This window comes from Tachyglossus aculeatus, chromosome 11 (genome assembly GCF_015852505.1).
Source record: "Tachyglossus aculeatus isolate mTacAcu1 chromosome 11, mTacAcu1.pri, whole genome shotgun sequence".
In the NCBI taxonomy this organism is placed as follows: Eukaryota; Metazoa; Chordata; class Mammalia; order Monotremata; family Tachyglossidae; genus Tachyglossus; species Tachyglossus aculeatus.
This window is the reverse complement of record NC_052076.1, coordinates 22,090,874-22,114,330: the sequence shown is the minus strand read 5'-3', so window position 1 is coordinate 22,114,330 and position 23,457 is coordinate 22,090,874. Positions and strand designations below refer to the sequence as shown.

Sequence of the window (23,457 nt, the reverse complement as noted above, 5' to 3'; positions counted from 1 at the left end):
TGAACGAGAAGGGTAGCGGTGTGGATGGAGAGGAAAGGGCGGATCTTGGCAATGTTGCGGAGCTGAGACCGGCAGGTTTTGGTGACGGCTTGGATGTGAGGGGTGTACGAGAGAGCGGAGTCAAGGATGACACCAAGGTTGCGGGCTTGTGAGACGGGAAGGATGGTAGTGCCGTCAACAGAGATGGGAAAGTCAGGGAGAGGGCAGGGTTTGAGAGGGAAGACAAGGAGTTCAGTCTTGGACTTGTCATATCCCTCCTATGCTAGTATATCAGCCTCCCTCCTGGAGTCCCTGGAAAGTCTAGAAAACATGGAAATGGTGAATGAGAACCCACTGGGGAGTCTTTGGGGAGTGGGAAAATCTAATTTGAAAAAAACTGTTCTTGGCCTTCAAAGTATTTTAATGGAGAAGTAATGTACCCATGGTGGAACTTCTGAAAAATCTCCATTGGAAAATTGTGGAATTTGCAAGTACATTAGGATCCAGTCCTCTTCTCTGTCTTTCTGCTGGCTGGTCCTCTCTTCCCTCCCTCTGGCTGCTCCTTCTTAGGCTCTTTCCTTGGCTCTTCTTCTTCCTCTCAGCCCCTAACCGAGGGTAACCCTCAAGGCTCTGCTCTGGATCTGTTTCTCTTTCCACTTCCACTCACTCGCTTGGGGAGTTCAGACACTCCAAGCTTCAGCTACTCTCTCTATGTGGATGATTCCTAAGCCAGCTAAGCTATTTCATTCAATCATATTTACTGAGTGCTTCCTGTGTGCAGAGCATTGTATTAAGCGCTTACTCACTGTGCCTTGTTCTCATCTCTCTCCCACCCCCAATCCCTTGCTTACAGTCTCCTTCCTGTCTAGAATTCCCTCCTGCTCCTCACCTGACAGACCACAGCTCTCCCCATTGTCAAAGCCCTTCTGAAATCCTACCCCGATTCATCTTTCTTTTTTCCAGGTCTCATATCCCAACTGCCTGCTTAACACTTTTGGGCCACCTCTGCACATATGAACTCACAACGACCCACAGTCCTTCACATACTGACAACACATTTTACTATTTAAGCACTTACTCATCCGTGTATCCATCTGTTCATCCTTTTCCTTCTTTCTGTCAATTATTTTGTGATTCTCTCTCCCTTGCTAGATCATAGCCTTCTCAAGGACAGGGATCCTGCCTTCCAATTCTATAATACTCTTCCAAGTGCCTAGTATAGTATTCGGCACACAGTGGGTGCTTAATTGTTATTATTATTATTAATCGTATTTATTGAGCACTTACTGTGTGCAAAGCACTGTACTAAGCACTTAGGAGAGTACAATACAACATCAAACACATTCCCTGCCCACAACGAGCTCACAGTCTAGAGACGGAGACAAACATTATTATAAACAAATAGATAAATAATTAAATTACAGATATATCTATATCTATGTGTGTGTGTGTGTGTGTGTGTGTGTGTGTGTGTGTGTGTGTGTGTGTGTTGTGGGGACGGGAGGGAGGATGAATGAAGGAGCAAGTATGAGCAGTGCAGAAGGGAGTGGGGGAAGAGGAGAGGAGGGCTCGGTGAAGGAAGGTTTTAGGTTTTCTGGAGGAGATGTGCCTTCAGTAAGGCTTTGAAGTGGGGGAGAGCAATTATCTGTGATAGGAGGAGGGAGAGAGTTCCAGGTCAGAGATAGGATGTGGGCAAGAGGTCAGTGGGACTAAGCCCCCCTTTTCCTCTGCTCCTCCTCCCCTCCCCATCACCCGGACCCCCTCCCTCTTCTCTATGCCCCTCCCTGCCCCACAGCACTTGTGTATATATGTACATATTTATTATTCTATTTATTTTATTAATGGTGTGCATATATCTATAACTCCATTTATATTGATACTATTGATGCCTGTCTACTTGTTTTGTTTTGTTGTCTGTCTCTCCTCTTCTAGCAGGAATTGTCTCTATTTGTTGCCAAATTGTACTTTCCAACAGAGCTCTGCACAGAGTAAGTGCTCAATAAATACGATTGAATGAATGGATAGATGAGGTCGAAGTACAGTGAGAAGGTTAGCACTAGAGGAACAAAGTATGTGGGCTGGGTTGTAGTAGGAGAGCAGCAAGTGAGGTAGTAGGGGGCAAGGTGGTTAAGTGCTTTAAAGCCATTGGTGAGGAGTTTTTGCCTGATGCAGAGGTGGATGGGCAACCACTGGAGTTTCTTAAGGAGTGGGGAAGCATGGTCTGAATGTTTTTGAAGGAAAATAATTTGGGCAGCAGAATGGACTGTGGACTGGAGTGGAAAGAGACAGGAGGCAAGGAGATCAGTAAGAAGGCTGATACAATAATCAAGGAGTGATAAGTGCTTGCATTAATGTGGTAACAGTTTGGATGGAGAGGAAGGGGCAGATTTTGGCAATGTTGTGAAGAAAGAATTGATAGGATTTAGTGATGGCTTGAATGTGTGGGTGGAATGAGAGAGAGGAGTCAAGGATAATAATGACTATAATGATGGTATTTGTTAAGCCCTTACTATATGCCCAGCACTGTTCTAAGCACTGGGGTAGATACAAGGTAATCAAGTTGTCCCACTTGGGGCTCACAGTCTTAATCCCCATTTCACAGATTAGGGAACTGAGGCACAGAGAAGTTAAGTGACTGGCCCAAACTCACACAGCTGATAAGTGGCAGAGCCGGGATTAGAACCCACGACTTCTGACTCCCAAGCCCAGGCTCTTTCCACTAAGCCACGCTGCTTCTCCAAGGATAATACCAGAGTAAGCGCTCAATAAATACGATTGAATGAATGAATGAATACCAAGGTTCCAGGCTTGTGAGATGGTAAGGATGGTGGTGCTGTCTACAGTGATGGGAAAGTGAGCACAAAGACAGGCTTTGGGTGGGAAGATAAGAAATTCAGTTTTAGCCGTATTAATTTTGATCCATCAATAATCAACTGATTAATCAGTACTACTTGCTGATGCTGCTGATCATTTGCTGATGTTCACTTACTCTCAGTTGGGGACACCTTTCTTTCACAGACCTCACTCTCCACGAATTCCTCTTCACTCGGTTCAATCTCTAAAATTCAAAGGACAAAGCAGGGATTTATATGTATATATGTATATATGTTTGTACATATTTGTACATATTTATTACTCTATTTATTTATTTATTTATTTATTTTACTTGCATATCTATTCTATTTATTTTATTTTGTTAGTATGTTTGGTTTTGTTCTCTGTCTCCCCCTTTTAGACTGTGAGCCCACTGTTGGGTAGGGACTGTCTCTATATGTTGCAAACTTGTACTTCCCAAACGCTTAGTACAGTGCTCTGCAGACAGTAAGCGCTCAATAAATACGATTGATGATGATGATTTAGAAATCATTCAACAACCTTTTGGTCCCCATAAACTCCAGAGGGTGTCTTTGGGGACCTGTGCAGAAACACAGATCCATCCTGTTGAAAAAGGGCAATTTCTCCAAGGCTCATGAGATATACATTTGAATAATTGAGACTGCAAAAAAAATGATACTCGCAAATTAAATGGCTGAAGTATAGTCATTACTGAATGAAGGAAAAAACCTAAAAACACGGCTTCAGTTCAGTATAACTGTTAGATTTCTTTGGGCAGAGGCACAGTGTTAGGAGTTAAAGAGCATGAGGGATAACATATTTGTTACTTTTTGAAATTTATTGAAGGAAACCAAATATCCTTTCTAGATTTACAAGAAAAGTTGGTTGATGAGAACCTTTCCAAGCATAAGTTCTACTTCTTGGGAACTTTCTTTCTTAGGAAGACAACACCCAAATTGCCTGAAAAAGACAGCTCAATTTTCTATGCCGATACTTTCTCCCCAGACACTTGAAAAAAATATTTTGTGTTTACTCACATAATTCCGCCACCTTTTTGCATAATTTTTGCAATGTTGAAACAAAGGCGAGGTAATTAGGTGAGTCATATATTAATTAAGTCTAACAATAAGGGGAAGGGGAAGGGAAGCAGCGTAGTCCAGTAGCAAGTAGTCAGTTTTAGCCATATTATGTTTGATCAATCAATAATCAATTGATTCATCAATACTACTGGCTAATTCATTTGCTGATGTTCACTTACTCTCAATTGGGGACATCTTTCTTTCACAGACCTCACTCTCCATGAATTCCTCTTCACTCATTGGTTCAATTTCTAAAATTCAAAGACAAAGCAGGGATTTAGAAATCATTCAACAACCTTTTGGTCCCCATAAACTCTACAGGGTGTCTTTGGGGGCATTTGCAGAAACACAGATCCATCCTGTTTGAGAAAGGGCAATTTCTCCAAGGCTCATGAGAGAAACATTTTTTGCAAAGCATAATGACACTCGCAAATTAACATGGCTGAAGGAGTATGGTCATTACTGAATGAGGGAAAAAAACCCTGAAATCATGGCTTCAGTTCAATACAATTGGTAGATTTCTTTGGGCAGAGGCAGTGTGTTAGGAGTTAAAGAGCATGAGGGACAATATATTTGTTACTTTTTGAGATTTTCTTAAGGAAACCAAATAACCTTTCTAAATTTACAAGAAAACAAGTTGGTTGATGGAAAACTTTGCAAGCATACGTTCTACTTCTTGGGAACTTTCACAACATGATACCCCATTATGTGACATTTCAATGCTCTCTGAATTTCTGTCTTGGGAAGACAACATCCAAATTGCCCCAAAATGGCAGCTCAACTTTCTATGCCAATAGAAATACTTAAAATACTCCTCAAATACTTAAAAAAATACTTTGTGTTTACTCACATAATTCTGCCACCTTTTTGCATAATTTTTGCAACGTTGACACAAGGGTGAGGTAATTAGGTGAGTCATATATTAATTAAGTCTAACAATAAGGTGAAGGAAAGCAGTGTAGTCTAGTTGCAAGTAGTCAGTTTTAGCCATATTACATTTGATCAGTCAATAATCAATTGATTCATCAATACTACCGGCTAATTCATTTGCTATGTCCACTTACTCTCGGTTGGGGACACCTTTCTTTCACAGACCTCACTCTCTATGAATTCCTCTTCACTCGTTGGTTCAATTTCTAAAATTCAGAGACAAAGCAGGGATTTAGAATTCATACAACAACCTTTTGGTCCCCATAAACTCTAGAGGGTATCTTTGGGGGCATTTGCAGAAACACAGATCCATCTTGTTTGAAAAAGGGCAATTTCTCCAAGCCTCATGAGAGAAACGTTTTTTGCAAAACATAACGATACCCGCAAATTAACATGGCTGAAGTAGTATGGTCATTATTGAATGAAGGAAAAAAAACCCCAGAAAACATGGCTTCAGTTCAATACAACTGTTGGATTTCTTTGGGAGAGGCAGTGTGTTAGGAGTTAAAGAGCATGAGGGACAATATATTTGTTACTTTTTGAGATTTTCTTAAAGAAACCAAACAGCCTTTCTAAATTTAAAAGAAAACAAGTTGGTTGATGGAAACCTTCGCAAGCATAAGTTCTACTTCTTGTGAACTTTCACAAAATGATACCCCATTATTCATTCATTCATTCAAATTTATTGAGCGCTTACTGTGTGCAGAGCACTGTACTAAGCACTTGGGAAGTACAAGTCAGCAACATATAGAGACGGTCCCTACCCAACAACGGGCTCACAGTCTAGAAGGGGGAGGCAAGACAACAAAACAAAACATGTAGACAGGTGTCAAAATCGTCAGGACAAATAGAATTATAGCTATATGCACATCATTTACAAAATAAATAGAATAGTAAATATGCACAAGTAAAACAAATGGAGTAATAAGTCTGTACAAACATAAACAAGTGCTGTGGGGAGGGGAAGGAGGTGGGGGGGGAATAGGGAGGAGGAGAGGAAAAAGGGAGCTCAGTCTGGGAAGGCCTCCTGGAGGAGGTGAGCTCTCAGTAGGGCTTTGAAGGGAGCAAGAGAGCTCCATTATGTGACATTCCAATGCTCTCCAAAATTCTGTCCTAGGAAGAGAACATCCAAATTGTCCCCAAATGACAGCTCAACTTTCTATGCCAATATTTTCTCCTCAAATACCTGAAAAAAATATTTTGTGTTTACTCACATAATTCCGCCACTTTCTGCATAATTTTTGCAACGTTGAAACAAAGGCGAGATAATTAGGTGAGTCATATATTAAGTCAAACAATAAGGGGAAGGGGAAGGGAAGCAGCGTAGTCCAGTAGCAAGTAGTCAGTTTTAGCCATATTATGTTTGATCAATCAATAATCAATTGATTCATCAATACTACCGGCTAATTCATTTGCTGATGTTCACTTACTCTCAGTTGGGGACATCTTTCTTTCACAGACCTCACTCTCCATGAATTCCTCTTCACTCATTGGTTCAATTTCTAAAATTCAAAGACAAAGCAGGGATTTAGAAATCATTCAACAACTTTTTGGTCCCCATAAACTCTACAGGGTGTCTTTGGGGGCATTTGCAGAAACACAGATCCATCCTGTTTGAGAAAAGGCAATTTTTCCAAGGCTCATGAGAGAAACATTTTTTGCAAAGCATAATGACACTCGCAAATTAACATGGCTGAAGGAGTATGGTCATTACTGAATAAAGGAAAAAAACCCTGAAATCATGGCTTCAGTTCAATACAATTGGTAGATTTCTTTGGGCAGAGGCAGTGTGTTAGGAGTTGAAGAGCAGGAGGGACAATATATTTGTTACTTTTGAGATTTTCTTAAGGAAGCCAAATAGCCTTTCTAGATTTACAATAAAACATGTTGGTTGATAGAAACCTTTGCAACTGTACGTTCTATTTCTCGGGACGTTTCACAAAATGATACCCCATTATGTGACATTCCAATGCTCTCTGAATTTCTGTCTTAGGAAGACAACATCCAAATTGCCCCAAAATGGCAGCTAAACTTTCTATGCCAATATTTTCTCCTCAAATACTTGAAAAAAATATTTTGTGTTTACTCAAATAATTCTGCCACCTTTTTGAATAATTTTTGCAATGTTGACACAAGGGCGAGGTAATTAGGTGACTCATATATTAATTAAGTCTAACAATAAGGGGAAAGGGACGGGAAGCAGTGTAGTCTAGTAGCAAGTAGTCAGTTTTAGCCATATTACGTTTGATCAATCAATAATCAATTGATTCATCAATACTACCGGCTAATTCATTTGCTGATGTCCACTTACTCTCGGTTGGGGACACCTTTCTTTCACAGACCTCACTCTCAATGAATTCCTCTTCACTCGTTGGTTCAATTTCTAAAATTCAGAGACAAAGCAGGGATTTAGAATTTATACAACAGCCTTTTGGTCCCCATAAACTCTAGAGGGTGTCTTTGGGGGCATCTGCAGAAACACAGATCCATCCTGTTTGAAAAAGGGCAATTTCTCCAAGGCTCATGAGAGAAACATTTTTTGCAAAGCATAATGACACTCGCAAATTAACATGGCTGAAGTAGTATGGTCATTATTGAATGAAGGAAAAAACCCTGAAAACATGGCTTCAGTTCAATACAACTGTTAGATTTCTTTGGGCAGAGGCAATGTGTTAGGAGTTAAAGAGCATGAGGGACAATATATTTGTTAGTTTTTGAGATTTTCTTAAGGAAACCAAATAGCCTTTCCAGATTTAAAAGAAAGTAAGTTGGTTGATGGAAACATTTGCAAGTGTACGTTCTACTTCTTGGGAACTTTCACAAAATGATACCCCATTATAATAATAATGATGATGATAGCATTTATTAAGCGCTTACTATGTGCCAAGCACTGTTCCAAGTGCTGGGGAGGTTACAAGGTGATCAGGTTGTCCCATGGGGGGCTCACAGTCTTAATCCCCATTTTACAGATGAGGTAACAGGCACAGAGAATAAGTGACTTGCCCAAAGTCACACAGCTGACAACCAGCCTCTGACTCCAAAGCCCAGGCTCTTTCCACTGAGCCAAGCTGCTTTTCTATTATGTGACATTCCAATGCTCTCTGAATTTCTCTCTTAGGAAGACATCCAAATTGCCCCAAAGTGGCAGCTCAACTTTCTATGGCAATATTTTCTCCTCAAATACTTGAAAAAAATATTTTGTGTTTACTCACATAATTCTGCCACCTTTTTCCATTATTTTTGCAACGTTGAAACAAGGGCGAGGTAATTAGGTGAGTCATATATTAAGTCTAACAATACAGGCAAGGGGAAGAGAAGCAGCGTGGTCTAGTAGCTAATAGCCAGTTTTAGCCATATACTGTTTGATCAGTTGATAATCAATTGACTCATCAATACTACCGGTAATTCATTTGCTGATGTTTACTTACTCTCGGTTGGGGACACCTTTCTTTCACAGACCTCACTCTCCATGAATTCCTCTTCACTCATTGGTTCAATTTCTAAAATTCAGAGGACAAACAAGGGATTTAGAAATCATTTAACAGCCTTTTGGTCCCCATCAACTCCTTCTTCTCTCATTGATTCAACTTCAAAAACTCAGAGGACAAAGCAGAGATTTAGAAAACATCCAACAGCCTGGCAGTCAGAAGGACCTGGGTTCTGATGCTGGCTCCTCCACTTGACTGCTCTATGCCCAAAGATGAGTCAATTCACTTCTCTGTGCCTCAGTTCCCTCTGTGCCTCAGTTCTTAATCCTATGAGGCCCATGTGGGACATGGTCTGAGCCCAACCTGATTAAGTTTTATCAACCCCAGTGCTTAACATAGTGCCTGGAATATAGCAAGCACTTAATAAATATGATTAAATAAAGAGGATAATAGAGGAAAAAATGGAGAAGGAAAGGAGGGGAGAAGGAAGAGAAAGTTGAGGGCATTTTTTTTAAGGCAGTCGTTAAGCACTTACTATGTGTTATATACTGTTCTAAGTGCTGGGGTAGAAACAAGTTTATCAGGTTGGACAGCAGCTCTGTTCCATATGGGGCTTCCAGTCTAACTAGGAGGGAGCGGGACTTAATCCTGATTTTACTGTTGAGGGAACTGGGCACAGAGAAGTGAAGTGACTTGCCCAAGGTCATACAGCAAGCAATTGCCAGAGCCGGGACTAGTATCTCGGTCTTCTGACTTCTGGGCCTATGCTCTTTCCACTGGGTCATGCTGCTTGAAACTATATCTCTCCTGCTGTACTTACCTAAATTCTGGATACTATAGGCACTCAATGAATTAACCCTCCCTACCATCTCTTCTTTTATTTTTTTGTTTTTTAATATGGAACTTGTTAAGCACTTACTATGCACCAAGCACTGTGCAAGCATTGAGGTAGATATAAGCAGGTTAGACACAGCCCTCTCCCACATGGGGCTCACAGTCTAAGTAGGAGGGAGTAGGGTTTAACTCCCATTTTACAGATGAAGAAATTGAGGCCCAGAGAAGTTCCTCTCTTAGAACCCAAATGTTTCAGTAAAGATATTCCCCTTCCCGGGAGTGATAATAATTAATAAATATCTGAGTTCGAACCTAATATCCCAAATCATCATCATAATATCCCCAATAACCCCAATAAATACGATTGATGATGATAAAAATCCATATTCCCAATCTATGGCAAAGAATGGAAGAACAGTCAGAGGTGACATTCAGCTCCTTCTGAAATTTAGTTCCTTTATCTGGTCAATATTGAAATTGAACCGGTATACCAAACAAGCAAGAAGAGCAGAATGAAGGCTTTAAAGATAGTTAAGTCCACATTGAAGCAATGTGATTTACTGGTAGGCTGTTAGGAGACCACAGCAGCAGACAGACCAGCCTATCATTGGACGACCTGGGAGGCCAGTGCAACAGACAGACCAGACTGACAGTGGACTTTTGGGAGACTACTGCAGTAGACCAACCTGGTTGTGGACTACTTGGAAACCTCTGCAACAGACAGGCCAGCCTGACAGTGGACTGCTGGGGGACCAGTGCAACAGTGTAAAATGGGGATTAAGACTGTGAGCCCCGCGTGGGACAACCTGATTCATTCATTCATTTATTCATTCATTCACCTGATCACCTGGTATCCTCCCCAATGCTTAGAACAGTGCTTTGCCCATAGTAAGCACTTAACAAATGCCATTATTATTATTATTACTATTATTATTGACAGCCCAACCTGGTGGGCAGCAATTAAGACACGGGTTATTCTCAAGAGGAGATGAAGACCAGGGCATCAAGAAGCCCTGGATGAGCAAGTTCATTCATTCAAATTTATTGAGCGCTTACTGTGTGCAGAGCACTGTACTAAGCGCTTGGGAAGTACAAATGCACCAGGGCAACCAGAGAGATACCTTCTCAGCCTCTCCTTCATACACAGCTGGGATTTAACCATCAGGAGTGTTATTGAAAACATAGGACAGATACATTATACTTGAAAAACTGGGGCAAATTGTCTTGGAGAGTCAAAAGCATCTAAATAACTTGAAAGAACAGGCAGGACCCATTCATTCTGACAAACCTCTCACTCACCTCCAGAAATCAATTCCCTGCCGATATCTTCCAAAGAATCAATCGTTGCTTTCGGCTCTATCACCTCCACTCCTGAAAGTACAACTTGAAGACTCAGACAAACCAAAACTGACTCAGAAAGGATTAAGACTGTTCTCAAAATGTGAAGATTAGCTTTGTAAATTGATGAGTAATATGGCACCTTCTGATTATGCTATTTCCCTACTCAAGGAAACAAGAATGGAGGGAATTGTTTATATTGGGACCCTGAAAGGCACCAAACTGGACTGCAATTTTAAGGCCAGGGAGTGGACTTGAAGAGCCAGTGCCCCCATATTTTGTACCTACCTGATCCAGGGTTGGATGTCAGCTATTGGCAAAGGTACCAGTCCTGGCACCGCTGTGCCACTGCAGTAAACATGGACATCTCAATAATGTTGCTGGAATTATAGATTCCAGAACCCTCCGGGAACAACACACATGCTCAGATGCATGGGATTACAAATCCTAGGGTCCTTCACGAGTAACACATATGCACATGTACATGGCATTATGGGTCCCAGGGGCCCTCCATGTAATTGTGTGTGCAGTCGTGTTACCCTGCAGTCCTGGTCTTGCCTTTCTATGTATTGTCAGTCTGTCTCATGGCACTCCTTTCACCTCCCATGGTTCCAGCCCTCTCATCTACTGTGCTGTGTGGGTTGACTTTTCTCTCTTTGTCAACCTGTCACTCCCTCTATGACTCTCATCTTACCTCCTATCCTTCTCCTGCTCTTTCCTTCTGCAGTTTAGTGCTCCACTTCCCCATAACCACTTTCAAACAGCTTGGAGTGAATAACTGACACACCAGATCAGAAGTGGGGATGTGAAATCAATGGGAAGAAGGTAGATGGAAGGAAAAAGAGAGCAGAAGGACTTGGGAGAAGAGTGAAGATCTTCTCTGACCTTCTCCAAGAGTGAAGAGTGAGGAACATCATAGCCCGGGGGGCAAGAGAACAGTTCTGGGAGTCAGAAGAAGTGGGTTCTAATCCCAGCTCTGCCATCTGCCTGCTGTATGACTTGGGCAACTCACTTTGTTTCCTTGTGTCTCAGTTTACTCCTCTGTAAAATGGAGATTCAATACCTGGGCTCCCTCCTCCCTAGACTGAGAGACCCATATGGGCCAGGGACTGTGACAGACCTAATCTACTCCAGCGCTTAGAACAGTGCTTGAAACATAGTAAACTCTTAACAAATATTATTATTATTGTTATTACTGTTGTTGTTGTTATTTTCTGTTGTGATAGTTCAGGAATTGGGGAAATCTAACTGAAAAAAGGTGTGTGGCCTTGACAATATCTTGTTTTGGGAACATGGTGTCAGTAGTGGGCCTTGGAAAAATCTGCTGAAAATTCCGATCCAGCCGCCCTTCTCTGTCTTCGCAGATCTCCATGTTCACTTACTGTCAGTTATGATCACAGATTTCTTACTGAACTTGCTCTCCAAGAATTCTTTATAACTCGACTTTTCATCTCCTGAAAGTCAGAGAAGAAATCAGAGATTGAAAAATGATCAAAAGCATATTGATTTTCATGAACCCCAAAGGGTTTCTTCCAGGGCACTTGCAGAAACATAGAGAGAGCCAATTTCATATCTGTAATTTATTATAGCCATAATTTATTTATTTATGTTAATGTCTGTCTCCCCCTCTAAACTGTGAGCTCATTGTGGGCAGGGAAAGTGTCTGTTATATTGTGCTCTCTCAAGCGCTTAGTTCAGTGCTCTGCACACAGGAAGTGCTCAATAAAATAAATACAATTGATTGATTGATTCAAACCTAGAGTGCTGTCTCCGATGCTCCATCTTGAGAACTGAGACTGCAAGAAGTAACAGTGCATGCCCAATAACTTGGTTGAGGAAATGTAGCCAACTATCAGAAATTTTAAACCGTTGTAGTTGGTTGTAGCTATTTCCCATGACTCATTCCATACTTTCCCCGATTACAGATTTCTTTGGAGGCGGTCAAAGAACAAGTCACTAAAAGGAACTTTTATTGCTTGGTTTGAGATTTTTCATGAAGTGGCATCCAGTAGCTCTCATAGTTCTAATGTTCTCAAGTTAATTGGCAAAAATTGAGAAGCCACAGGGAAGCCCACTGTTAAGCAGCAATGGTTTAACGGCATTTGTTAAGCACTTACTAGGTGCCAAGAACTGTACTAATCGCTAGGGTAGCACAAGATTGGATGCAGTTTGGACGCAGTCCCTGTCTCACATGGGGCTCCCAGTCTAAAAGGGAGGGGAAGGGGGATGGCAGTGTGATAGAGTGGTGGCCTGGGAAAAGCCCGTTGCCCAGACAAACTATCCTGGTCAATGCAGCGGTCAAGACCGGGTTACCTGCCTTTTCATGAAGACACCACTTGAGAAAGCCTCAAAATGGACAGGCCCTGCACCAGCACAACTGGGAAATACCTTTCCTTGTAACAATGTGGCCTGGAGGGCCAGATGCCCCTCTCCCACACCCACCTCTCCCACCTCCATTCCTTTCTGTCATCCATACATATATGTGGGAATCCATCCTCAGTGATACCATCTTTGAAAATAAAGGAAAATTACACATAAGGACACCCAAAAAACACATGCATACACATGAAGTTTGCCCATAAAGCATGTTTTCACTCCAAATTTTGGCTAGAAAGGGAACTTTCTTCTGGTAAGATAGGCATGTCTGGATAGAGCACAACATGGTGTTGAAACAAATAGTTGTTCATAGCCGTGCATCATCGGTCACAGAGCAAGTCCAACAACATAGGCTTCTATGACAACACAGTTCCCGGGTAACAGGAGAATCAGGAACACAGTGGAAAATTGGGACAAGTCTTCCTACAGAGTGGCAAGCATCCAAATAACCCAAAATGACCAATGACTGTGGACTTCAGCCAGAAAGTTTGTCACTCACCTCCAGGAACAGATTCTTTGCCCATCTCTCCCCCAGTACGCATCAGTGTTTTCAGCTCTTCCATCTCCTCCCCTGCAATTCACATACACAATATTCAAAGCAGAGTCCAGCAGAATAAGGTTCACTGAACAACAATGAAACTTAGCTTGAGAAGTGGGCAAGTTGACTATGATGCCTAGCGACTATGCTTTTGACCTCCACAGTCAATGAGGACAAGACATGGAGGGTATGCTCTATTTGAGGCTGGACTCTGGTTTTTTGGCCAGGAATTTTCTGCCACCAAGTACTTTCATCTCCTGGCCCACTTTATGTCGCTGCATAAATTAAGGATGTCTCAAGTCTCAAATGGTAGCTGGGACTACCTGAATGAGGATTGTTAAGGCAAGTGTGTTTTAGATAAGGTATGGATTCACACAAGCCAGCATCAGGGTTTAATTGGGTTAGGATTGGTCTGGGCATGAGGCAGGTGGGGCGTTCCAGGATTTTGGCCAATCCGAAGTGGGGTGGGTTTTTTTTCCCAGTTTAGGGTTTTTTAATGGTATTTGTTAAGTGCTTGCTATGTGCCAGGAACTTTATTAAGTACTGGGATAGAGAGAAGCTAATAAGTTGGACACACTCCATGTCCCACCTGGGGCTGATGGTCTTAATCCCCATTTTACAGATGAGAGAACTGAGGCACAGAGAAGTGAAGTGAATTGGCCAAGGTGCCACAGCAGACAAGTGGCAGTACTGGGATTAGAACCTGAATCCTTCTGTCTCCCAGGCAACACTCTTTCCAATAGGCCATGCTACTTCTACAGGTTCTACCTTAGTTTCATTATCTTTTCCACTTCCTTCCATCTACAATGCCTTAAATTCCATATGGAGTAGGGCCTGTCTGCCTGCCTCTTGGCCTTTCTCTGTCACCCTGCCTCCCCTTCTTGCCTCGCAGCCCCCACCATGGTTCACCCTCTCAATGCCTGTCTTGACTTTTCTCTCTCCATGTGACTGGCTCCCTCTGGGACTCTCACCAAACCTTGACTCCTTCATCTGTTTTCCTGTCCTCTGTTCAACTGCTTCACTTCTCCCATACCGCTGTCCAAATCTGCTCAGTTGGAGGGAGGCAGTAAATGGGCAGACCAAAAAGGCAGACCAAGAAGAACTTGGGGTGGCAGAAGTGTAAGAGCTCGACAGGAGGGAGGAAGAAGGGATAGCTTCAGGGACAGACGGAGAATCTAACTGGAAAAAAAGGGTTCATGGCCTCCAAACTATTTGTTGGGGTGGGGAGTATGTAGCAGTGATGGGGATTCTGGAAGATTTCATCAGAGGATGTGGATCATGGTGGCCCATTCTGATCTAGCCGCCCTTCTCTGTCCTTGCAGAGATGCGTATTCACTTACTCTCAGCTGGGGAAGCCCCTCTCCCACCAATCTCGCACTCCATGGATTCCTTTTCACTCAACTTTTCATCTTCTGGAAGTCAGAGAACAAATCAGAGAGGGAAAAAAACAATCAACAACCCATCAGCCTACATGTATACTAAAGGGTTTCTTTGGGGGCATTTGAAGACACAAGAAACACCTCATTTTTAAAAGGGCAATTTCTTCAATGCTCATGAGATAGACATTTTGAGAATAGAGATTTCAAGAGCTATTGATGTCTGCTCAACAGAATATTTGGGGCATTGTTGATGTGATTGAATGAGCCAATAATGCTGAAAAATGCAGCAAGAAACGGACTCATCCATATAATTTCACAGACATTCTCTCCACTTGTTTGGTTCACTGGTAGAAGAGTTTTGTATGGATACATAAAGTATTTACTAGAGAGAGATTTTATTCTTTATATTTTGAGTTTTTTAATAGATTCTATTTTCAACATTTACACTAGTCCAAGTTAGTTGGCGAAAAGATTTGCAAACACTTTCGATTAAAATTCAAAGAATGTACTACTATTCACCTACTTTCTGAATTTCGTCAGTAGTTCAATGACCTCCCAACCCTCAGACTGACATTAAAGTTTTCTATACCATCCTCTTCCTCCAAACCACTGGCAAAACAGTGCTCTGTACCCAGTAAGCACTTAATAAATTGAATTCCTCTATTTCTACCACTCTCCTTAGCAGATGGACCTATAATCTATTTCAATGTCTGCCTCTCCCTGTAGACTGTAAGTTCCTTGCAGGCAGGGATCGTATCTACCAAGTCGGTTGTATTGGACTCTCCCAAGCAATTAGTACAGTGCTCTGACAGAGTAAGTACTTCATAAATGCTATTGATTGATTTATTGGTTGATCAATATTATTACTACTACTACTAGGTCTTCTCCCCACTATGGCTTTTTAAATTGTTCATCTTTTCCCCTGACATTCTCATGCATTCCCTTGCCCCTCCACACTACCAAATTTACCTCCACAATCCTCGATCTTCTCCACAACCCAGCCCTACTTTAAGGCAGAGGCCAAGGATGGCCCTTCTTTCCCCAGCAGCAGGCCTCCATGGACTCGTGGCTGGGGTGGCCGGGTCAAGCAGGGGCAGGGTGGGGGAGGAGCAGCGCCAACTCCCAGGGCCCTTTCCCGGACCTACTCTGGCCCGGTCCCTTAACTGTGGCTCTCCTGGGAGCTGTAGTGGAGGAAGGGACCAGCCTGGCCATGAAACAGGTGAAAAATAGAGCAGTGGACAAGGGACTGGGAGGGGTGACCTCATTACCAGATGGAGACTCCAGGTTGGGGATCACACGACTGCTTTCCTTCAGCTGAAGTTCGAGGCAGCCATGCTAATGCGCAACTCTCAGGGTCAATCCCTAGCCCACCATAGCTAATCAGTCAATGGTATCTAATGGACACTTACTGTGGGCAGAGTACTGTACATAGGACTTGGGAAAGGGCAATATACAGAGTTGGTAGACACGTTTCCTGCCCACCACGAGCTTATAGTCTAGAGGGGCAGACAGACATTAAAATAAATTATGGGTGTATATATAAGTGCTTGGAGCTGAGGAAGGGGTGAATAAAGGGCAAAAATCCAAGTGCAAAGGTGATGCAGAAGTTAGAGGGAGTAGGGGAAATGAGGGTTTAATCGAGGAAGGCCTTTGGAAGAGATGTGCTTTTAATAAGGCTTAATAAGGAAAGGTGGGGAGGGTGATCTTCTGTCAGATATGAAGAAGGAGGGAGTTCCCAGCCAGAGGAAGGACATGGGCAAGGGGTTGGCAGCAAGAAAGATGAGATCGAGGTACAGGTTGCCATTAGAGGAGCGACTTTTGCAGGCTGGATAGCAGTAACTAAAGGTGGATTTCTGATCTAGGTCCCTCACATTGCCTACCCCACTTCTGGATAGAGGAGGATAGTGGAATAGGAAAGTGAAATCAGTCAGGATGTTGTCTGAAGTGAGGATTTCATAAAACTTCCTTGGGGATTTTGTTTGAAATAGACTCCTTCCACCCTCAATCCAAACCTGGGCTTGCCCAGCACAGAGGTGAACACATGTTCCCAATGAGTCCCCTGAACCTGAAAGTTGCCACCACCAGACTCACCCCCAGCTGGAGTCAAGCCCAAGTGGGTATGGGGGTCTACTCTGCCCAGAATGCTGTCTAGTTCATCACCTTCATGCTGTTCCAGTGGGATATCTGAAAAACACACACATAAGGAAACAACTTGTGAAGGCTGCCAGTGAACGAGCTAGGGAGAAAGAATGTTTGAAGAGACATAAACAACTTGGGTCCTACAAGTTGATGCAGGGTGGCCTAGTGGATACAGCATGGGCCCGGGAATCAGAAGGATCTGGGTTCTAATCCTGGCCCCATCATTTGTCTCCTGGGTGACCCTAGGCAAGTCACTTAACTTCTTTGTGCTTCAGCTACCTCATCTGTAAAATGGGGATTAAGACTGTGAGCCCCATGAGGGACATTGACTGCGTCCCAAGTGACTAGCTTGTATCTACCTCAGTGCTTAGTATAGTGCTTGGCACAAAGTAAGGGCTTAACAAATATCATTAAAAAAAGAGTCATCAAGCAAATAGAAAAGAGGGCAGACAATAGGATCTAATAGCATTAAGTAGGAATGTGATAACTTCAGAGGTTGGGATTTTTTAGCTATTTTCTTTTCTTCAGGGCTAGTAGGGCTACTCGAGAAAAAAACAGTCCTTTGGAGAAAGTCCATCCTGAATAGCCTCCAGCAGTTTCTTAAATGATCCAATTCGATGAATTCAAGTGTTAAATTGTTTAATTGTACTCAATGTCTTAAACATGAATGGTCTCGTCCTTCCATGGCCACAGGGGGACTGGTCTAGAGAGACTCATATGTCGTGGACCCAACACAACCCACTCTCCCAGCACTAAGTACAGAGCTCTGCATACAGTAAGTGCTTAGTAAGTACTGTTACTACTACTACTACTCCTCTACTACTACTACTACCACCACCAACACCACCACCAACACTATTACTATTACTAGATGAGGAAATTTGATTCAAATGAAGGGATCAGGATCTACATCTAGTTGACACTGTATAGGCTTTACCACTGGATTAAGAATTATATTTGAACCTGGGCTACATATCCAAAGTCATGTGTGCAGCCACTACGATTTTGCCAATAATGTAACCACGGCTCCCCTAGAGACATCAGAAGAAGATACTCAACTCACTTACCATTTTCTGAAACCTGCTTTGGCACCACTTTAAGCTCCTCCTCTATGGATTGCAGGATTCCTGTTCCATCCAGAGTAGTGTCCAGGTGACCCACGTCGACCTCACCTCCTTGTGAGGGGAGAAGGAATCATCAATCAATCAATGGATGGTATTCATTAAGTGTTTACTATGTGCACTCAATAAGGAAAGAACAATACTCTAGGGAAAATACAATACAACAGTAAACAGACACATTCCCTGCCCACAATGAGCTCAAAGTATAGAGGGGGATGCAGACATTAATATAAATAAATAAATTGCATCTATATACATAAGTGCTGTGGGGCTGGGAAGGGTGGTGAATAAAAGGAGAAAATCAGGGTGACATAGAAGGGAATGGGAGAAGAGTCATGGAAGGCCTCTTGGAGGAGGTGTCCCTTCAACAAAGCTTTGAAGCCAGAGAAGAGTAATTGTTGGATTTGAGGAGGGAGGTCATTCCAGGCCAGAGGGAGGACATGGGTGAGAGTTTGGTGGTGAGATAGACAAGATAGAGGTACGATGAGAAGGTTAGCATTAGAATATGTAAGTGCCTCAGACATGGTCAAGTTCACAGTTCATGCAGAAGGGAGGGAGGATAGGGATAGGGCTTAGTCTGGGGAGGACCCTAAGAGATTTTATTTTAGGAGGATTTTGAAGATGGGGAGGGTGGTGGTCTGTCAGATATAAAGAGCTAAAGAGTTCCAGGCCCTATGAAGAAGGTGGGCAAGGAGTTGTTGGTGGGATAGATGAAACTATCTGAAGAGTAGGTTGATGTACAACACAACAGAGTTGGTAGACATATTCCCTGCCCACAATAGGCTTACAGTTTTAGGAGGAGACAGCCTTCCTGCCACAATTAGAGCTGCTTGTTTTAATACAGTCAATGAATACAGTCTAATACAGTCAGTGGGTCAATGAAACCCAAATGTGCTGCTTGCCCCCAGCCCCTCCCCTGGTCCCACCCTCACACAAATACAGCCTCTCCTTCATGTAAAGATTCGGCCTCAGGTGCCAGAGACCTTGGCAATGCCCGATGAGCCCTCGAGGATGGGAAGTGGGAGGGGAGATGGACACCAGTGGCAGCCTTTGTTATCCATAGATTTCCCACACATCTTACCATTCTCTTTTCATTAGGAAATTATCCCTTATTTTCAGAAAAATGTCTTGTTTTAGTCATTTTCTTGATGGATTTTCCCAAACCCACTTGACTCTGATTCATAAGATTCCAGAGATCGAGGAGGAATATAAGTGGACGTTATCCCCTCCACAGGCTTCCTATGTCCCTCCGCAACAAACGAAATCTCCTTACGGTCAGCTTCGAGGCCCTCTACCACCTGGCCTCACCTTACCTACCTGCTCTCTTCACCTGCTATTCCCCAGCTCACAGTCTTGGCTCTTCCCAATCCCACCTTCTAGCTGCACCTTGTTCTTGACTCTCCTGCCTCCATCCCCTAGCTCAAGCTGGTCCCTTGGCTTGTAATTCCTGCCCTCTCCACATCAGACAGCCCACAGCTTCCCCACATACAAATCTCTCCCTCCCTCCCTCTTCATATCTGACAGACGATCACTCTCCCCACCTTCAAAGCCTTATTGAAGACACATCACCTCCAAGAGGCCTTCCCTGACTAAGCCCCCATCTCCTCTTCCCCAACTCCCTTCTGTGTCACTCTTGTATTTGGATTTGCACCATTTATTCACCCTTGCCTCACCCCCAAAGCACTTACATATTCTAATGCTAACCTTCTCATCGTACCTCTATCTTGTCTATCTCACCACCAAACTCTCACCCATGTCCTCCCTCTGGCCTGGAATGACCTCCCTCCTCAAATCCAACAATTACTCTTCTCTGGCTTCAAAGCTTTGTTGAAGGGACACCTCCTCCAAGAGGCCTTCCATGACTCTTCTCCCATTCCCTTCTATGTCACCCTGATTTTCTCCTTTTATTCACCACCCCTCCCAGCCCCACAGCACTTATGAATACAGATGCAATTTACTTATTTATATTAATGTCTGCCTCCCCCTCTAGACTTTGAGCTCATTGTGGGCAGGGAATGTGTCTGTTTACTGTTGTATTGCACACTCCCAAGCTCTTAGAACAGTGTTCTGCACACAGTAAGTGCTCAATAAATGTGATTGAACAATTTTCTGTAGTTTATTTATATGAATACTTGCCTTCCCCTCTAGACTCTAAGCTTATTATTATTATTAATAATAATAATGATGATGATGTTGGTTAATCGCTTACTATGTGGCAGGCACTGTACTAAGCACTGGGGTGGATACAAGCAAATTGTATTGGACACAGTCCCTGTCCCATGTGGGGCTCACATTTTACAGATGAGGGAACTGAGGCACAGAGAAGATAAGTGAGTTGCCCAAGGTCACACAGCAGACAAGTGGCAGACTGGGTCCTTCTGACTCCCAGGGCCGTGCTCTATCCGCTATGCCATGCTGCTTCCCATACATGTCTATCAACCCTGTTAGATTATACTCTCCCAAGCGCTTAATACAGTGCTCTGCAAACAATATGTGCTCAATAAATACTATTGAATGATTGATTCATCTCTCCCAGAATCCTACCTCCTTCAACAAGCCCACCTATTGATACTATAAGCCCAAACTATAGATACTACAACTATAATAAATAATTCTCCGTCATCCTAAATTTTGGAGAACAAACAGAAATACACTAAGTAGATAAAGAGCCTCTAAGTCTATTCTAAATTCCCACCTTCCAGAGGTACATTCACTAGGACCTCTGAATCCTTGGCTTTGATTAACTGGGTTTCCAAGGGCGATATGCATTTTGTGCTCTCCTTGCTGGAGGAGTCAGTTTTCTGATAGGCGAAGGTGTACAAGGCATCTTCCAGACCTAGAGGTAGCAAGAGAGAATTGGGCCTTTTCTGTAAGCTACTGAAAATGCCCAGAAGGTCAGTGTTGTTTCTAGAATGGAGCACCTTATCCTATGGGCAGTGAAGTGCCATGGGACCCCAACAGCTGGTATGTGGCCTCTTTGAATGCCCCCAAGGATGGATGACCCCACATGCAGGGGAGAGAGTTTGAGGAGAAACTACCTCCATCCTCAGCAGGAAGCAATCCCATGAACAGCGGAACAGAACTCAAACCCACTAGACTGTATGTTCCATGAGACCAGTTATCGTGTCTCCTAACCCTGTTGTCTTCCCTTAGTGCTTAGTGCAGTGGGGGCTCAATCAATGACTGGTTGACTGATTGAAATTCAAAGAACAGAAGGCACAGTTATCCATGGCCCTCTAGCCTGTCTGGGTCAAGTTTCCTAGCCCTGCTCTTTGCCAAGAAGGGATTATGTCTCGCCTCTGACCAGGACAAATCCTAAAGGGAACAAGAAGCCTGAATGATCGAAATAATAATAATAAAAAAAAATCTGGGTTTTCCTACAGATTAATTTCCTCCAAGGGACAAATACCCAGCCTGGTACCCAGAACCAAAAAGATGAGCCACTTGTCTCCCCTAAAACTCTAATTTCTCAGCCTGGTCCTGTTCCATCCCAAACAGCTTTTGACATACAGGCCAAGTTCATGCTCACCTGAACAATTTTCAAATATTTTAGTGTTCAACAACGCTGACATAAATTCTTTCAAATTGTACTTCCCAGCTTCTGAAAAGTAAACAGAAAGGGGCAAATGAGTGGCTTCTTAGGGCCGGATCCATGAACTGCACAAGGTAGAGTCAGATCCCCAGGGCTCATCCATCACGTTCCCCCGGCACCCCGTCCACCTCCTAAATCAACCGTGAACTGTCCCTGAGCCAACCAGCCTGAGACAGAAACTGTCCCCACTTCCTCCGATGCTTACCTCAGCCTTGCCTAGAGCCCAATGCCCATGGGTCTAGGGCAACTAACCACTGCATTTGGGCACCTAACTGAACTTTTCAGACAGGAGTTTCCTCCCTGCTCCTTTTGCCAGCCTCAGGCTCCTGACCCCATTGCTGGCCATGAGAGAAAATAATTGGTCCCAGGCCATGGTTCCAGTTTCTTAAAGGACTCTTGGCCTTTCCCACTGGCTCTCCAACTGTCTCTGCAGGGCCCCTCTCCCAGAATGCCTCTTCCAGCTTCTGCACCCTCACTTACAATGGGGTCTCAAGCAGAAGAGATAGAGGACGACAGGGACGGGAAGTCAGGCAACTCCATGAAAAGTGGAATAAGAAGCTCTTTTCCGTCAATATCAAGGCTGATTAATATTTTCCCTGTTCTAATAGCAGGCTATTGTGGGGCCATGAGCCTTTGTGCCTTGCCTCCTCTGGGGATAGGACTTTCAAGTTCACTTGGATTACTGACTTTTTCATTTCCTTCCAGCCCCACAGCTCGACTGTATGGTCCTTGAGGGCAAAGATTGTGTCTATTTACTCTACTGAAATCTCCCAAATGCTTAGTACAGTGCTCTGCACACACTAACTGTTCCATGAACCCCACTGATTGACTGATTGATTCTTTAATATCACTGACTTACCAACACTCTTGGATAGATAAACACTTAGGCTGTTTTATAAAAGGGCAGACAAAAGGCCTGACATTAGCCACCTCCTCTCCGGATGCTCATCAAATCAAATTGTCAATGAGTCCCCAAACCAAATGGGTCTCCTTCACAAACTCAGCTTCTGACCTTGTCTTCTTTACCGCCCTCCCCTGTGTCTCTAACAAAAATGGTAACTGAGAGCAGGAGAGAAGGCCGGAGACTTGGGGGTTTTCACTCCAGTGGGCTTGTGGGCAGTGGTGGGAACGGTGGGACCAACATTCACCGTGGGCTGTGTGATGGCAGCAGTGGCAGGTGAAGTCTCGGAGGCTGTTTGGCTATGAATCGGGGATGAATGATGGCCAACCAACCTATCAGTTAAGCGCCAATCTCTAGAAGCTTTCTGACCTGGTTTTACCAAAACAGCCCTAGAGAAGCAGTGTGGTCTAATGGAGAAAGCACAGGCCTGGGAGTCAAAAACACCTGGGTTCTAATCCTGGCTCCTCTGCTTGTTTGCTGTGTGATCTTGGGCAAGACACTTCACTTCTCTGTGCCTCAGTTACCTCATCTGTAAAATGGGGATTAAGACTGTGAGCCCCACTGGGGACATGGACTGTGTTCAACTTGATTACTCTGTACCTATCCCAGTGCTTAGAACAGTACCTGGCACATAGTAAAAGTCCTTAACAAATACCACTATAAAAAAAAAAGCCAGAGACATCTAGGATATTTTCAGACATCTGTGTGACTCAGTCGCATTTTTAAAATGTCAGCTCCCACAGCGCAAGGTGTCTTTCCCTCCGAAACCCAGTCCATTAGAGGCTCATTAAGTACAGAAAGCGTTCAAAAAATACCACTGGTGGATTGATTGAAGCAACAGTAGGACCAAAGGCATATGAGCGGCAAATGGCTGTTCTTCATAACTTTTTTATGACTTGCTAAGCAAAAAGTCATGTGAGCTTCCTCCAGCAACAGCCAGGGACATTTATGCAGGGCCCCAGGCCCCTTGCTCTCAAGGAGACACATG

At 43.4% G+C, this 23,457-nt stretch overlaps 1 protein-coding gene across 1 annotated transcript in view; it reads right to left on the bottom strand.

Annotated features, from left to right (window-relative positions):
• The window catches only part of EFCAB3 (EF-hand calcium binding domain 3), a 168,385-nt gene that overhangs the window by 47,415 nt on the left and 97,513 nt on the right, over positions 1-23,457 (bottom strand). The window contains exons 35-43 of the mRNA XM_038754828.1: positions 21,506-21,577; positions 20,672-20,812; positions 17,923-18,030; positions 14,678-14,749; positions 13,299-13,370; positions 11,806-11,877; positions 10,385-10,456; positions 8,252-8,323; positions 6,254-6,325 (exon numbers count right to left, since the gene is read on the bottom strand). Of these exons, the coding sequence (XP_038610756.1) occupies positions 6,254-6,325; positions 8,252-8,323; positions 10,385-10,456; positions 11,806-11,877; positions 13,299-13,370; positions 14,678-14,749; positions 17,923-18,030; positions 20,672-20,812; positions 21,506-21,577 (753 nt within the window). The remainder of the gene's footprint in view (positions 1-6,253; positions 6,326-8,251; positions 8,324-10,384; positions 10,457-11,805; positions 11,878-13,298; positions 13,371-14,677; positions 14,750-17,922; positions 18,031-20,671; positions 20,813-21,505; positions 21,578-23,457) is intronic.